Source organism: Nicotiana tabacum, chromosome 24, assembly GCF_000715075.1.
Source record: "Nicotiana tabacum cultivar K326 chromosome 24, ASM71507v2, whole genome shotgun sequence".
NCBI lineage: Eukaryota > Viridiplantae > Streptophyta > Magnoliopsida > Solanales > Solanaceae > Nicotiana > Nicotiana tabacum.
The window spans coordinates 3,409,543-3,427,529 of NC_134103.1; the positions used below are offsets into that span (position 1 = coordinate 3,409,543).

At 37.6% G+C, this 17,987-nt stretch overlaps 1 protein-coding gene across 1 annotated transcript; it reads right to left on the minus strand.

The window, feature by feature from the left end:
* Positions 1-3,079: 3,079 nt before the first annotated feature.
* Positions 3,080-17,774, minus strand: LOC107780028 (uncharacterized). Its single transcript, XM_016600535.2, has 13 exons — positions 17,506-17,774; positions 17,296-17,405; positions 11,839-11,949; positions 11,676-11,733; positions 10,220-10,309; positions 9,686-9,780; positions 9,435-9,488; positions 7,799-7,936; positions 6,470-6,527; positions 6,259-6,373; positions 6,066-6,135; positions 4,779-4,850; positions 3,080-3,419 (listed from the first exon to the last, which is right to left on the minus strand). Exons 1-13 carry the CDS (start codon positions 17,681-17,683, stop codon positions 3,303-3,305), a joined length of 1,266 nt encoding a protein of 421 aa, XP_016456021.1. The 5' UTR covers positions 17,684-17,774; the 3' UTR covers positions 3,080-3,302.
* Between the last annotated feature and the right edge of the window lie 213 nt (positions 17,775-17,987).

Genomic DNA, 17,987 nt, shown 5'->3' on the forward strand with positions numbered 1-17,987 from the left:
AAGATGACCTAATGAACAATAGTCATTGCTTCTCCATGTCCGTTCTTTATTTTTTGGCATTTTAGGGACATAAAACAGGAATTGAGCATGATTTCCGATTTTCTGTGTGCTAATGTCCATGCCATCTTCATGAATTTAGGCGACCGACCTCTTTTTGTGCTAATATCCATGCTATCTTCATGAATTCGAGCAACCGGTCCCGAATCGCCTAAAATTTTGTGGGCCCATCAGAATCGACCTAATGAGCAATAGTCATTGTTTCTCCGTGATTGTTCCTCGTTTTTTGTCTTTTTCGAACCATTAAATAGGAATTTAGCATGATTTTTGATTTTACGTATACTAATGTCCATGCTATCTTTATGAATTCGGGTGATCGGCCCCAAATCGCCTAAAGTTTTGTGGGTCCATCGAAAATTACCTAATAAGCAATATTTATTGCTTCTCCATGACTGTTCTTCATTTTTTTGGCGTTTTAATGCCATAAAGCAGGAATTTAGCGCGATTTCTAATTTTTCGTGTGTTAATGTCCATGCCATCTTCATAAATTCAGGAGACCGACCCCAAATCGCCTAGAATTTTGTGGGCCCATCAAAAATGACTCAACGAACAATAGTCATTACTTCTCCATGACAGTTCCTCATTTTTTGTGTTTTAGGGCCATAAAATAGAAATTTAGCACGTTTTTCGATTTTTCGTATGCAATGTCCATGTCATCTTCATGAATTGAGGCGACCGCCACTAAATTCCTAAAATTTTATGGGCCCATCAGAAATGACCTAATGAACCATAGTCATTGCTTCTCTATGAACTTTCGTCGTTTTTGACGTTTTAGGGCCATAAAACAGGAATTTGGTACGATTTTTGATTTTTCGTGTGCTAAAGTCCATGCCATCTTCATGAATTAGGGCGACCAGCCCCGAATCGCCTAAAATTTTATGGGCCCATCAGAAACGACCTAATGCACAATAATCATTGCTTTTCCATGACCATTCCTCCTTTTTGATGTTTTAGGACCATAAAATAGGAATTCAACATGATTTCTGATTTTTCGTGTGCTAATGTTCACGCCATCTTCATGAATTCAGGCGACCGACCCCGAATCAGCTAAAATTTTGTAGGCCAATCAGAAACGATCTAATGAATAATAATCATTGCTTCTCCATGACTGTTCCTCATTTTTTGGCGCTTTAGGGCCATAAAATAGGAATTTAGCACGATTTTTAATTTTTCGTGTGCTAATGTCCACGTCATCTTCATGAATTTATGCGACTAGCCCCGAAACGCCTAAAATTTTGTGGACCCATCAAAGACTACCTAATGAACAATATTCATTGTTTCTCCATGATTGTTCCTATTTTGTTGGCATTTTAGGGCCATAAAACAGAAATTCAGATAAACCTAGGTTTTTAGGGAGTTAGAGACGATCGAAGAGGCATCAAAATAGGACCTTTTGATCAGGGAGAGCTCAACAAGGTCGAGACCAATGTGCATCTTCGAGTGTTTGAGCCGATCCCCAATCTCCCCGAATCGCCTAAAATTTCATGAGCCCATCTGAAACAACCTAATGAACAATAGTCATTGTTTTCCCATGACCATTCCTCATTTTCTGTTGGCATTTTAGTGCTACAAAACAGGAATTCAACATGATTTTTGATTATTCCTGTGCTAATGTCTACGCCATCTTCTAAAATTTGGGTCTAAAATTTTGTGGGCCCATCAGAACGACTTAATAAACAATAGTCATTGCTTATCCATGATCGTTCCTTGTTTTTGGCGTTTTAAGGCCATAAAACAGGAATTCAACACGATTTTCGATTATTCGTGTGTTAATGTCCACGCCATCTTCATGAATTCGAGCGACCGACCCCGAATCGCATAAATTTTGTGGGCCCGTCAGAAATGACCTAATAAATAATAGTCATTGCTTCTCCGTGACTACACGAAAAAATTATCATAATTATTAATTCTTATTTTTTGATCCCAAAACACCAAAAAAGACAATAGTCATGGTGAGTATTACTCACAAGACCGTATTAGTTGGATTCACCAATTTTAAGGCCAATCGGAGCCCGTCACCAAATTCAAGAAAATCATCATGTATAATCATCATCATACATAAAAAATGAGATAAGAGTGGGTTGCTCTAGTGGTGAGCACCTTCCACTTCCAATCAAGAGGTTGTGAGTTCGAGTCACCCCAAGAGCGCAAGGTGGGGAGTTCTTGGAGGGAGGGAGCCGAGGGTCTCGGAAACAGCCTCTCTACCCTAGGGTAGGGTTAAGGTCTGCGTACACACTACCCTCCCTAGACCCTACTAGTGGAATTATAATGGATTGTTGTTGTTGTATACATAAAAAATAAACATAATCATTAAATCATGTTTCATGATCCCAAAATGCTAAAAGTCGATGTTAGTCATGGCAAGCATGGCGAGATTAGTCACCAAGTCATTTCCGATGGATCCACCATATTTCAGGTTAATTCGTGTCAATCAACTTTTTGAGCACCGATAGGATCCAATTAGCCATGCACAACATAGGTAGGTTCCATGTCATCGTGCATAGTACTCTTATGACCCCGAGATGCCAAACAAAGACGCTAGTCACGATGAGTTGCTCACAAGGCAGTATCCGATGGTTCCACTAATTTATAGGCCAATCGAAGTCCGGTCCACGAAAAAATGGACATAATCATTAATTCATGTCTTATGTGACCGTGCATAATATTCTTATGACCCCAAAAAGAATATCAAAAGTAGTTTTTTTTTCTTTTTTTTCTTCCGGTTCAACTGATGAACTAGTGTTCGAAAGATAAGTTATACTAACACACGGGAAATCCCTTCTCCGTGAATCCGACCATTTTCAACTTTGTACAGTCAATCAACTTACATCATCAGATCAAGTCCGCTTCAAGCTTAGGATGAGCAAATCAGATGGCTGTTGATGCTATTAGATGATGCATTTGCTTAAGAAGTCAATAATCTACTTAGAAAACATATCATCCCAAAATCATGCTTAAGGAAACGAATTGGTTAGTTGACATTAGACAAAATAAGAAAGCAAAAGAGCTTCTCGCACATCAATTTTCAACACCTGAGAAAGTGTATAAGTTTTGAGATGAAGAAGAAAGAGATACATGGAAGACCAAAAAGCCCAGTCCATTTTGCTTGACAGGCAATTTAACAAGCACTCCTTGAACTTTAATCAGCTATTTTGCCTAGATCAGTATTTACATGAAAATCAATTCACAGCAAAAAATTGCCAAAATTTACAAGAAAATTGCCAAGATCAGTATTTATCGATTCTTCATGCCTTGAGTTGCGCATAGATTGATGTACGAGCTGCATGATGAGGAAACAAACATTTTCCATTTACAAGAACTTGTTCCACAAAATCCACTCGTACTGATTTGAATTGGTACCGCTGTATTCAAAATTAACTTGTTGAGGATGAGAATTTGAACAAACTATTGTGAAAACACATGTAAAAGGCAACTGGTTAGTACATACGCCATAAAATTATTCCAGCCTAAACCATCTTGTGCAATACCATTCACATGCCAAAAGTGGCAATCTTCATTCCAGAATCCGTAAGAAACTAGTTCATTGTTGTTCAACTTCAAAAATTGCTAAATTACATGGTTCACATTCCCTCTATTTAAAGACAGCTTCTATAAAGATATTCATAAAGACAGAATGACGTTCCTATGGGTTTTCTCACTTGTAATTGGTGCAAATGTTGGCAATATTATATCCTAGTTGGAGAAGGATCACTATACTAGGAGCTCAAAGAAAGACAACGAACTCAGTAATCCTTTCTTGCTTTCATTTTTTCTATCTACTTCTGGCAATTGGAAGAGGTGATTAGAATTAATGTTATCCACTGCTGGATCAGAATTTTTTGCTTTTAACTGTATCCTATGCTACAAATTTCCACGATCTAGCCATAGCAGCAGAGGGTGAGAACAGGGAGCAAGCGGGTCAGGTGTGTGTTGAACTGGGTTTGGAATAGTGTGGATGCCTGGCTAGAGTTCAGTGGGTAAGTAGGATTTTGAATTCAACATGAACAGTAAACAAGAGTACCAAACCTACTAGAAAACACAGATGGCATTTTATCACCATATAACAAACACGGCAATTTTACCTGGGCCATGGTCAAAGCCTACAAAATGAGTTTGCTTATTCTGTAGATAAAGTGAAATTCATGATAAATGCAATGATTTTCGCAAGCTAGTACCATCTTTTAATGATTATAAAGGGGTGTCCGGAGGTGTTCACAGAAAGAAAAAAACAGAAAACAACATACATGTTTTAAAGTGGAACAGACACCTGATTTTGGCACGTGCATTGTATATCAAACCAGCTGTGTGGAGTAAGGGGAGGTCGAGTTTCAAGGATTTCCTCTCTAGTATAAGTATAACCATTACCAAAATATATACCTGTTGGAATACATGCACATAGCCGCCACAGGTGGCTAAAAGTAAATTTCGGAGAAAAAGAGAGCTCAAACTCTTCTTTTTTAGTTCCATTGAGAAAGTTCTTTTTATAAAAAGACACCACTCTACTAGAGAAGATACCGCTGAAACCCATAGGATATGACTTGCAGATGCGATTATGAATAAAACCAGATCGAACCATTAAACTGTCAATGGACAAAAGCCAGAATATTGGCCGCAACCAACGGATGGCCAGGACCAAGAAGCTTTTGATAGAGAAGAACTTCTGACATTTCCAAAATAAATAGACTAAACTGCAATTACTGCATAATAACATAAATAATTACCTTTCCTTTCCAAGAAAAATCTACAAAACGGTAGAAAGGCTCCATTAAGGTGACCTGATCTCCTTCTTTAATCTGTCAGTAGGAGTAAATTATAATTGAATTAAGTGATAATTTAAGGGAAGCTTGGGGAAAAGGATCAAAGCAACCCAAAAGTGTCTAGTTACTTCCTTAAGTTCAGGTAAAATAGAATATTCATGGTTAGTTCCACATTCACCAATTCTCCCTCTCAAAAAGTAATCTATTATGGGCTCTACGTGTTATATTCTGATTAATTTAATCTGTTTATTTTGAGTCAATGCAGGATAGAGGAGGCGATAAATTCACAATCTTGAAGTAAGAAACACTTAATGAATGTATTCACTTTATCGAATCTAGGGTCAGACTGAAGTGTGGATCAAAATCAGATCTTGAATGATACATTCACTTTTTACATTAATGCAAAGAACAAGCCTGGGCAAAAAATTTCTTCTTGAAGATGTCTGAAAATGAAAACTTAAATGGCGGTGTTCAACATTACAGTAATACTATTGGAGGTCAATGAAATAGACTGTTCAGGCTCATGGTTAATCCAGCTATATAACATTTTCTTCTTCTATGTTAAGAGAGGCCAAGGTATTTCTGAAGTACGATACCTACACTTCAACTAATTCTTCTTCCAAGAAGGAAAAGTGAAATGAGAAAAAAATTATACTCTCTCCGTTTCAATTTATGTGAACCTATTTCCTCATTAGTCCATACCAAAAAGAATGACCTCTTTCCTTATTTGGAAACAATTTACCTTTATGCAATGATTTATAGCCACACAAAATATATGTGACTCATTTTACACCACAAGTTCAAAAGTCTTCTCTCTTTCTTTAAACTCCGTGCCTAGTCAAATAGGTTCACATAAATTGGAACGGAGGGAGTATTAATTATCAGGCATATTGCCACCGCTGCTGTTAAGCACAAACGAGGACATGAATATTAACCTCTTTTAGATTATAGTTTTTTGGTGTACCCACAGGGTTCTATATAGATGAGTGGGTGGCATTCGTAGAAACCATGTCTTTTTGTAAGGTTTTCTATTTTTGGTATGCTTCTTGTATATGGCCATCTTTTGCCTTTTGTTTTAATGAAATTTATTACTTAATTAAAAAAAAAGGACATGAATATCAAAAAATGTTGGTTGCTTAACTTGCCTATGTTTCTTCAATTACGAAACAAGATCCCCTTTCTCATGAACTGAGTAACACAAACAAAGAACTGTATGAAAAGACATTAAACAACTCTAGAAGGATGACTTACAGCATCACTGCGAATACCATACACCGAAATTACATAAAACGTGTGATTGGAATCAGATAGCACGTAGTACCTGTGGAATACAAGTACAAGTTCAAAAATCAGTTTATAATGCCATCATTTGCAAGGGGAACAAATAATGAGCAAAGTGATAAAAGATGAGCTACTCTAGGTAGTAGAAATCAAGGTAACTTACAATGGAGCTAAACTCTCATTCTTAGCGAAGAACAGAACTTTTCCTATGATTGCATATCCTTTATTAAGACCTTCAGATAGGAGATCCATGGTTGCTCTTTTGTATGAAGGGCTCACTGCAAGAAATTCCTCTGTTAAGACCTTCATCCATAATGAGGATGATCAACTATCGAACTCTTTTTTTAACTAAGAAGATGAATAAAAATCCTTACAATCAACTGTAGCAAGTGATGATGATAGGGAAGAAAGCCGCTTAGCCTTACTCTGACCCTGAGAGAGAGGACCAAATTCTTCAAACATCATGCATGATAGATGTTCTACACAACCAATAGAAGTGCTTGACACAAACAGATTCGGAATTGTACACTTGTTTTTTCCTCTTGTAAGAGTAATACCTTAACGGTTCTACAATAGCTTGAAAACATGCAAGAGATGAAGAAGAAACAACTAATTTTTGATGAATACCTGCCAGTACAATCAGTAAAAATGGAGACTCGCTCAATCCATTAAGTGGGTAAACTGGATAGATCAGTAGGTCAAACGTAAGAAAGATAAGGCCAATTCTCGGTTGATTTTACTTAGCAACTTGTAGTACCCTGAATGCTTAAACTTCGTCTCGACACTAGCATATCATCAAGCCTTATGCCTTCTCTAACTAACTGTTATTTGTTAGTAAGTTTCCCTTTTTCCTGAACTGCTTTCACCTAATCATCTAACTAAAAAAGACTCAAAATAATTTGAATTGGAGAAAATTTTCACTGAATTTGGTGCAACCTTATTAAGGTTTCTATATTGACCTCTGTAGCATACTGAAACCAACACTGACACTAGATTAAGATACCCACTGCGAACTACTGTGAGAATATACTGGGTATGTTGTTGTTGTTGTTGCGAACTACTTACCTAAAAAAAAAAAAAAATACCCACTGCCAATTTCCCTTTCAAACAACTCTTGCTTCGCATAACTCAGCTGTGTATAATCAGTTTCCTAGCATCAACTAGTTTCCCAGTTCTCCCAAGCATTTAACGAATCCACAATGTTTGAAAAGAAGGGCAACCTTTTGGAACCTTCTTGTCATACAAATTTCACATGACACATTTGTCTCCCCTTGCTACCATTAGCCGGAATACTTTTGTTAGACGTCGAGTGGAAGTCAGAAGCATCTAAAAGACTTCCATATCAAACATTTTATTGCCTCAGAAAAGGGACGTTTTCGTAATAAGCAAGTCAGGTGTCATAAGCTGCAAAAAGCCTCACCCATGTGTTCCATATCGAGAACATATGATATGTCTAAATGCATAAATTTATCAAATTCCCTTCTATATCAAACTCCACACGTCACAGGTCAGACAAGAAAAATCAGATGAGGAACTACGACTCTGACACATTTTATGCCTGGAACAATGCATTTCTGAATCAAAATAATGAAGAATTTCGTTAAGACTCTACTCTAATTCTGCCAGCCATGATTTCCTAAATGCTAGCCAAAATAAAACCACTTGCAAATGCTTCAAGTAATCTAGAACCAAATTAATCTTACCCGAAGCAAATAGTCTAATTTATCAAGGAGCAGAACCATCATTCTTGCATCCTCCACAGCATTAAGACCAGGATCCATTAATGCAGCAGCTTCAAATCCAGTAAGGGCCCTCTCGTAATTCTCCAGATATTTGTTCACCTTTAAGAATCAAATAAGATCCATCCAAGCATTTATTGTAAAAAATATGGAGAGGCAAATGAAGACAACATTTAATACATCATTGTGTATGCAGACTTTAGATTTAAAAAAGAAGAAAGGTAAATTTCTTTAGATAGGCTCCATATCTTGCATACAATGCTCAAGCGAAAAGAAGAAGAAGATAGGATGAGTATACGGACAGGAAAAGCTTTGTAAAGGTGGTAGATCTTAACAAATCATATTCTAACCACAAAGAGAAGAAGAAAAAACATGAAGAGAGAGTTAATAGCCACCAATTCAGTAGGAAAAGGGACTAGTTCAATGTTTGACAATTTTTTTTAATTACCAAAGTAAGCATTTGAAGTTGCAGACTTATGCTTTCTGATGGATTATCTTGAAACTACAGCAATTACACACCCATTGATATTTGCATATATTGAGAAAATCATTTAAAGGGATTTTTAAAAATATTCTCTCTTTAAGATGCCGACATGATTCCTACAGTGAAAAAGGTAATAGGATTTCAAGAAGGAAAAAAAGAAGGGATTAATGAGGTGAAATCACATTCACTTTTGCTCATCAGATAACTTTTACTATTCTTCACTCCAAAGCTCTAGTGTGTTCTGTAAATCGACAATTCTCTTTGCTCATGAAGTTCCTGCATCAACCAACTTCTGTCTTTATTGTAAAGTTTCCCGCACACTTCTCCCAAATGAACATTTCATTCCTTGGATTTTGAGATTCAATATACGCCCTTTCTTTTCTTTCTTTTTTTCTCCTAACCAGTTCAGTATACATTCTACTGATAAATCTCAAATGCAAATAGAACCATGGTCATAGAGAGGCATTGATGCCACCATTAGAATGAATCAACGGGGTACTTCTGATAGGTGGAAGAAGCAGAATTAAAAATGAAGAAAAATCTAGAAAAGAGAGATGAAATTATATCCCTTATTTTCTGCAGACTGAAGCTGACCAAGTGATACAGGTTTCTCAACTTGTACAATCTCATCAAGGGACACTTTCCCATCTAATTTTCTTATTCTTTAGTTTTCCTTTTCTTGGTGAACCAGTTATAGTAATGATAATAGCAATATAATTATAAACATGAGGCAATCAGTGGCAACCACAACCAAACTTCTAACAGAAAACAAGTGAGTCAAGAAAGGCCATTTTTGCTATAATGTTTCTGAGATGTTCTCAAAGAATCTCATACTAAGTTTTTTGGTAAGGTAAATAATTTCATTAAAAGAAGGGGAGAACCCCGTATACAAGCTGTATACCAAAAAGGGAGAACCTACACCAAGATATGGTTCTCAACGAAGGACACTAATTCATCCAATAGAAAAAGGAACCTCATAGGTACACCAAAAAGAAACTAGACACAAAAGACTATTTTGCAACTTTACGAAGTCTAGCTCAACTGCTTCAAAAGCTCCCATACTAAGTTATTATATCACGGAATAAATCAGAAGGGAGGATTGGTTATAAGCCTTACAGTGGCGCAGTTGTAATACAGATCAGGGTTTGACTTCATTTTTTCATCTCTTTCCTGAAAAGGGTCCCAGAATTAGAAGAGGTTCCGAGTTTATAAAGAAAACATGGAACATAACAGGCTTAGAAGAATCAACACACTGCTGATAAATCTGAACGTCATGAGAAAGATGATAAGAGGGCAGGTGCAGACTCCAAGAGACGCATTTTAAGAGAAGCTTTATACAGAAGTCAAATTGACAAATGCATACTTACAGCATTCTGGTACGCTTTTAATGACTGTAGAAGCTTATTGTGATCCCATGCTCCAGTCACAAAAAAAGAAGTGAGAAATGCATTTCCTAGGTTATCTGTCAAAAAAGATGGGAGCTATACTAGTCAAAAAAGAAAAGGAAGACGAGAACTCATTGAAGAAATTTGAATTTGGATGCATAAAGTGCGGGTTATGGTCCATCTATCAGGAGATAGATGGATATGAGTATAGCAGAACTTAGCAGCACAGGTGAAAAGTGAAGCGTAGCATGCACTAAAGTACAAGTACTAAATTTATTTAGTTGCTATGCCTTGATCATTGAGTGCTTACAGAAATTAACTTTTACTTCTAAATTAAAGCATGCTTTAGATAAAGACAAACATCGACTCAATTTCATTGACAAGTACTAGGTAAAAGGATAATAAAGAAGCAAATAGAGATTAAGTAAAGAATGTTCATAACAACATATCAAGGGATGTCAGAGCTAAGTAATTGAGGAAGTGTCTCCTTTAACTAGAGTCCATCCGCAATCTTACACCAAGAATATCCATCCTTGACATCCAAAGTGATCGCTTCCCTGGCATGTTTAATACTTTCATCAACAACTTCTTCTGGATTTTCAGCATCTGCAAAGTAAACATAAAATCAGAAGAGCAGAGTAGAATCAGCCTCTCAGGAAAAAGAATGTCAGGAGAGATGTGAACTTTTCTTCATAAGCGAATAATTTAAATATAGAAAAGAAAACTTAAATATACATTCTTCAAAATTAAGATAATACTCTAAAAGGTAGGATTCATGAAGTAGACTGTTACTTGTACTAGAACACAATACTTTCCCTTTGCACACAGTGTATCTGACCAATCCATGTTGCCATGAACACATCAGTAAGCATCTTTGTCTTGAATAAGATGCATCAGAAAGGACAACATAAGTTTCCCTTCTGGTCCTTCAGAACCAAACTTTTTGCAATGGCTGCAAATCATCAGTAGAGCTACTTGTCTAAAGGGGGAAAATAAAGGAGTGAACTAACAGTTAAAAACAGGCATAGTTTCCTTCCCTTTCATAACAGGCGGTTTAAGATTTGTAAACGTCTAAACAATTGTTTGGTGAGTTTTAAATACTCAAATAACATTTGAAATTAGAGAAAATGTTTACATTGTAATGAAAGGGGAAACCTTGTTTGTGATCATTCTTTCAGACATCCCTCAATTAAATGAAGAGGCACTTGATTTCACTATTACTGTGACAGCCATTCACGAACATCTAGGATACAAGGAAGAACGCACAGGGTTTTATATAATAAGCTACATTGAAAATAAGATCTCCCAATCATTAAAGTTTTTCTAGAATCAACATTTCAACCAGCTCCATTATAGCATTCTGCAAAGTAATGTCTTTACTGACCAGTATATTGAATAAACTGGAAATTTCTGTTTAGATTTTCCACTATCCAGCCACTTATAAAACCACAAACTGATATTTCTGACATCACCTACTCTCAATTTGACTTTGTCAACAAATTAATTTTACAAGTTTCCATTTGCCTCCATAAAACAACCCCATAAAGTGCAAATAGAGGACTCAAATTTAAGGCTTGAAAGACATCGTCATTATCTTGGATGCCTCAATTCTATAGTCATCAGGTGAGTGATATTTGTGGGTTTCCCGGCAAATTACACGAGTCCGACAACACTAGCTTGAGTTTCTAGTTTTCTACTTTGAGTTTAATGTTCCTAGTACAATGACATGTCACCATCTTTGGAAAGGGAGAATTCTAGTCTACCATTTGTTTAAGGCTAAATAATGCAATGTAGGTCATTCAGTTTAAAGTTTTTCATGGTTGTACCCAACTTCATTAGATTGGATCACTCAGTTAAAGAAAGCCTTAATATGGTTACATTTCCTCCTATCTATTATTCAGTACTGGCATATATATGTACGTATGATGCTCATTAGGCACAAAAAAAGAACATAGCATATATCAATATTCACCTTGAGCCAGTTTTCTTTCGAGCATTGATAGTTGACATAGAATATTCTTATTTGGACCCTGAAAACATAACAAATTGAAGATATCTATCAAAAAATGTAGACCTTTTATAAAAGACTTTACTATTGAAATCATTATAACCAAAGCAATAGCAGCATAAATGACCTTGCTAAGGGCAAATGTAAAGCAGTTTTTTGCTGCATTTAAATCTCCTTTCTTCCAAATGCAGTTACCTAGGCAGAGCCAAGCATCAACAAGAGACGGATTCAACTTAACCTAAAAGGCAACAAATCAAAAACATCTCAAATAAGAATGCTACAAGCTAACTGGCAAAGCATATTATTGTGATATAGAATAGCACATGTATTAATTTGTCACGTGTCTTTTCTGTTAGGTGACAGCTGATAGTGAGCTGTCCAATAGTTAGTTGCTTAATTTAAAGTTAGTTGGATAGCTTAGGTGTATAAATGTACCGACTATCATCTTCAATAAAAAAACAGTGATTCATTTCTTCTTCAGCCGACTCTCTCTCTCTCAACTTCTGCCATTGTTACACCTCCAAATCTCTTGCATTTTAGCATGGTATCAGAGCGGGAGATACTGGAATCTCACGCTGTGACACTCTCAAACTGGTTGCTGGCCTAGATCTCTCAATTTCGTTTGATCAATTACTGCTATTGACACGATAATGGGAGAGAACACAATTGACCACACACATCCCCAGTTTTTGGGTCCTTCAGACACTCCAAGCTCTGTATCGATTCCGGTAAAACTCACTGGATCGGAAAACTATGGGTTATGGAGTAGGTCGATGAGGATTGCACTTTTGGGGAAGAGGAAGCTAGGGTTTGTGACCGGCACATGCAAAAAGGAATCCTACAAAACAGCTGATTTACATGAGCAATGGGAGACCTGTAATGCTATTGTTTTGTCATGGATCATGAACAATGTGTGTGAGGAGCTTCTTGGTAGCATTGTGTATGCATCAGATGCTCATCCCGTTTGGGAGGATCTACGGGAGAGATTCGATAAGGTCAATCGAGTAAGAATTTTTCAATTGCATCGTGAAATTGCAACTCTCTCACAGGGAACTAGCTCAGTTTCAATCTATTTCACAAAATTAAAGAAACTTTGGCATGAGTATGATGTGTTATTCCCTTTCTCTAATTGTGGATGCCCTAAGTCTAAGGAAAATATGGAACAACTACATCAACAACGAGTTATGCAATTTCTCAGCGGATTGAATGAGTCCTATGATCAGGTGAGAAGACAAATTCTCATGAAGACAACTGCACCTATGCTAAATCAGGCCTATGCAATGATTGTACAGGATGAAAGTCAGCAGAGCGTGGGTGCTAATGTTGTGACTGACAGAGGTGATCTTTCTTTGGCTATGCAAGCAACAGGCAGGGGACAAGGATTTCGAGGCAAAAGGCAATTTCTGCAATGTGAGCACGGCCGGATGAAGGGTCACACCAAGGAGAATTGTTACAAAATCATTGGCTATCCATCAGATTTTGTTCCAAAGAAGAAGCAGGGTACAGGGAACTCTGACAACTGGAGAAATACTGGTAATAGGAATCAAAATCATGCTGGAGGAAGGCCAGATAATTGGAGGAGAGAACCCCTTGCAGCTGTGAATCAAGCAGATGTTGGATCATGCTCTCAAGTAGATGGACATGGACAGACAACAGCTGAGAACAAGGGATACTACTTCACTGATGCACAGTACAATCAAATTCTGAATTTACTAAACAAAGATTCTGGTGACCACCAGGCTAACATGGCAGGTAATGTTACTTGCTTGATGTCTAATTCCAACCAGAAAGAAGAGGAGTGGATTGTTGACTCAGGAGCAACTCATCATATTGCTTCTAAATTAGAGCTGTTAACTAACACTAGAGCTACAGACAAGTCTAACAATGATAGAGTACATCTACCTACAGGGGGAAGGGCTGATATCACACATACTGGTAGTGCATGTTGGATAAAGAAACTGTGAAAAATGTCCTTTATGTACCTGATTTTAGGTTGAACCTATTATCAGTCTCAAAGCTCACAAGAGCATTGTCTTGCAATGTCAACTTCTTTCCTGATTTATGTGTATTTCAGGACCTCTGCAATGGCAGGGTGAAGGGGATTGGTATAGAGAGAGGTGGATTATATGTGCTTAGAGATGGAAGATTAACTAACAAGCTGAAGGCCATTTGTGCAATGAATAGACTATGTGGAGGAACCAGCAGCCTATGGCACATGAGACTGGGACATCCTTCATTGTCAACTATGAAGAATATAAAGGAGTTACATAGCTATGTTAGTAGTATAGCAGAGAATAATTGCTTTGTTTGCCCCTTAGCAAAACAGACTAGGTTGAAATTCCCACTTAGTGATTCTAGAGCTGATGCATTGTTTCATCTTGTACACATGGATCTTTGGGGCCCTTATAAGGTTCCTACATTCGATAACAAGTATTACTTCCTAACTATTATGGATGATCACTCTAGATACACATGGGTACATTTTTTGCAACTAAAGTCTGAAGTGATAGTAGCAATAAAACAGTTTCTAAACATGGTTCAAAATCAATTTGGAGTCATGATTAAAGTACTGAGATCAGATAATGGGACTGAATTCTTTAACTCACAATGTACAGCTTTGTTGAGTAATCTTGGCATAATTCATCAGAATAGTTGTCCTTATTCTCCTCAACATAATGGTATAGTAGAAAGGAAGCATATGTATATTCTTGATACTGCTAGGGCCTTGAAATTTCAGGGGTCCATTCCTATGAAGTATTGGGGCATGTGTGTAAAGGCTGCAGTGTATTTGATAAATAGGTTACCATCCAGCATTCTAGGGGGCAAGGTACCTTTTGAGTTACTACATTGTAGGAAGGCTTCTCTCCTTCATCTAAGGGTTATAGGTTGTCTATGTTACGCAACAAATCTGCCAAGGGAGACAAATTTGCTGAGAGAGCCAAGGAAGCAGTTTTGATGGGATACTCTGAAACAGAAGGGATATATACTTCTGGATTTACAAACTAGACACTTCTTTACTAGCAGGGATGTTATTTTCTGGGAATCTGAGTTTCCTTTTGCCAAAGGAAGCACTAATATGAGCAAGGAATCTGAATTGTTTATGTCTTCTCCTCTACATATGAAGATATCAAATTACAGTAGTACTCCTTGTGGGTCAAACTTACCAGAAACAACAGCAGGTGTAGATCACATAGATGCAGAAGATGATACACAACATGAAGTTGAGGGGGCAAGTTCTGATGGTTCTAATGCAGCATTCCAGGATGCAGAGGCTCAGAATGAGTTGCACCCTGAAATGCAGCAATCACTTGAAGAAGAAAATGAAAATGTACCACCAAACACAGGCAGGAAATCTTCAAAACAGACCAAGGAGCCACTGTGGATGAAAGATTACATCACTACAAAGAAGGCTGCTACCTGCAATTATCCAATTTCAAACTATTTGTCTTATGACAAAATATCGTCCAGTTATCAGTGTTATTTGGCCAAGTTCTCTCAACAGGTTGAGCCACAGTCCTTCAAAGAAGCTGTCAAGGACAGTAGATGGATTGAGGCTATGAAGCAGGAGATAAAGCCTTTGGAAGATAACAAAACACGGTGCATAGTTGATTTGCCAGAGGGTAAAAATACAGTAGGCTCAAAATGGGTATATAAGATTAAGTATAAAGCAGATGGGGACATTGAGAGATATAAGGCAAGGCTAGTGGCTAAGGAGTATAGTCAAAGAGAAGATTGGACTATCATGACACTTTCTCTCCAGTGGCAAAGATGGTCACTGTGAGGTCAATCATAGCACTTGCTGCTTCAAAGGGGTGGAACCTGTTCCAAATGGATGTATACAATGCCTTCTTGCAAGGTGATTTGTATGAGAAAGTTCATATGGAATTGACTGAGGGATTTAGACAACAAGGTGACAGGAAAGTTTGCAAGTTAATGAAGTCCTTATATGGGCTTAAACAAGCCTCAAGACAGTGGAACATCAAGCTAACAGAAGCACTCTTAAGTGCAGGCTTTGTTCAAAGCAATAATGACTATTCCCTATTCACTCTGAGGAGCCAGGAAGAGGTAGTGATTGTCCTAGTCTATGTGGATGATCTTCTTATCACAGGAAGCAGTGCAAGCCTGATTAAACAGGCCAAGGATATCCTACACCAGAAGTTCAAAGTCAAGGACTTAGGAGAACTTAAGTACTTCTTGGGAATTGAAGTACTAAGATACAACGCTGGCATTTTGTTGAACCAGAGGAAATATGTACTGCAACTCATCTCAGAGATAGGGGTTAAGTGGGGCTAAGCCTGCTTGCACACATTTGGAGGCTAATGCAAAATTCACTTCAGTGGAATATAATCAGGCAAATGGAGTCAAGGATGATTCCCAATTGCAGGACATCAGTGCCTATCAAAGGCTAGTTGGAAAGATGCTATATGTCACCATTACAAGACCTGGCATCAATTATGCTGTGCAAACCTTGAGTCAGTTCATGCAAAGGCTCAAGAAGTCTCATTGGGATGCTGCAGTTAGAGTTGTAAGGTACTTAAAGGGTGCACCAGGACCGGGAATCTTAATGGCTTCTAATCACACAGGGGAGTTAACATGCTGGTGTGATTCAGACTGGGCAGCATGTCCCAACACAAGAAGGTCAGTTACTGGTTATTTGATAAAGTTTGGAAGTTCCTTGGTGTCTTGGAAATCAAAGAAACAACAAATTGTGTCAAGGAGCTCAGCTGAAGCTGAGTACAGAAGCATGGCTGCTGCAACTGCTGAGATCATATGGTTACTTGGTTTGTTTAAAGAGTTGGGTGTGAAGATTACACAACCAGTGACAATCGTTAGTGATAGTAAGTCTGCTATTCAGATTGCAGCAAATCCCGTACTACATGAACGGACAAAACACATAGAAATCGATTGTCATTTCATTAGAGACAAGATCAAAGAAGGGGTAGTTCAAGTAGTACATGTGAACACAAAGGAGCAGCAGGCTGATTTGCTAACCAAAGGCTTAGGAACTGCTCAACATGTGCATCTACTTGACAAGCTTGGAGTGCTAAACATTCTACACCCTCCAGCTTGAGGGGCATATTGTGATATAGAATAGCACATGTATTAATTAGTCACGTGTCTTTTCTGTTAGGTGACAGCTGTTAGTGAGTTGTCCAATAGTTAGTTGCTTAATTTAAAGTTAGTTGGATAGCTTAGGTGTATAAATGTACCGACTATCATCTTCAATAAAAAAACAGTGATTCATTTCTTCTTCAGCCGACTCTTTCTCTCTCAACTTCTGCCATTGTTACACCTCCAAATCTCTTGCATTTTAGCACATATACTATATATTTCAAGTTTTTCATAGCCGAAAAATCCCCGAGGGCCACTGGCACATGGTTTGAAACTCGGTGAATAACGAGTCCACCCCTCTACCCATACGGGCTTTTGGATGTGGCAGGGTTCGAACATGTGATGTGCGCGCGTCTAACCCACACAGCATCACAAGTCGCACTCTTACCACTAAACCAAAACCCTAGGAGCCTAAATGGCAGAGCATATTAGGGCATCAAATTAACATTCTAAATTTATCTTATTTACTCACTGCTTTGGACAAATGATCCTCTGCTTCTTTCTTATATACTGGAACTACATCAAGTACTTTGCCTCTTAAATACTCATAAGTTGCACGTTGAAGTGGCAATTTCCTCTTTTCTGCACAAATGTAACCACAAATCACAATAAGTTCAACGCACTTGGTAATAATTCACCGAAAAGTAGCTCAAACAATACAATTAGCCAGTTAGTTAGTTACCTATAGGGATAGTATCGAGGATTTGAAGAGCGAGATCAGATTGGGTTTGCAATTTGGAGACTCTCTCCTCCGGACTTAAGGGGAAATAGTTGTCGCGAAAGCTGTAAAGCTCATCGGCAGCTGCAGTTGCCTTGGCGAATAAATCCTCTCCGGCGACTTTTCCGGTCGAAATGCTCATTTCCGGCGATTCTGCTCGACGAAAAAGGATGCGAAAGTTGGACTACCGAAAGCTAGGTGTATTGATTTATCTCATCAGTAGATTTTTACACTTAATTTTGTTAAGTTAATACTCATTTAGTTACCAAATGAGTAAAACGTTTGGAATTTTTTTTGTCAAAAAATTAAGTTACCAAATTAGACTTATAATAAATAATTATATATAAAAGTCATTTTAGTCTAGTAGTAATTAAAAACAATACTCTCATGGATGATATAATCGTTAAAATAAATAATAAAACAAGAACGGATAATTCGAACTCGAT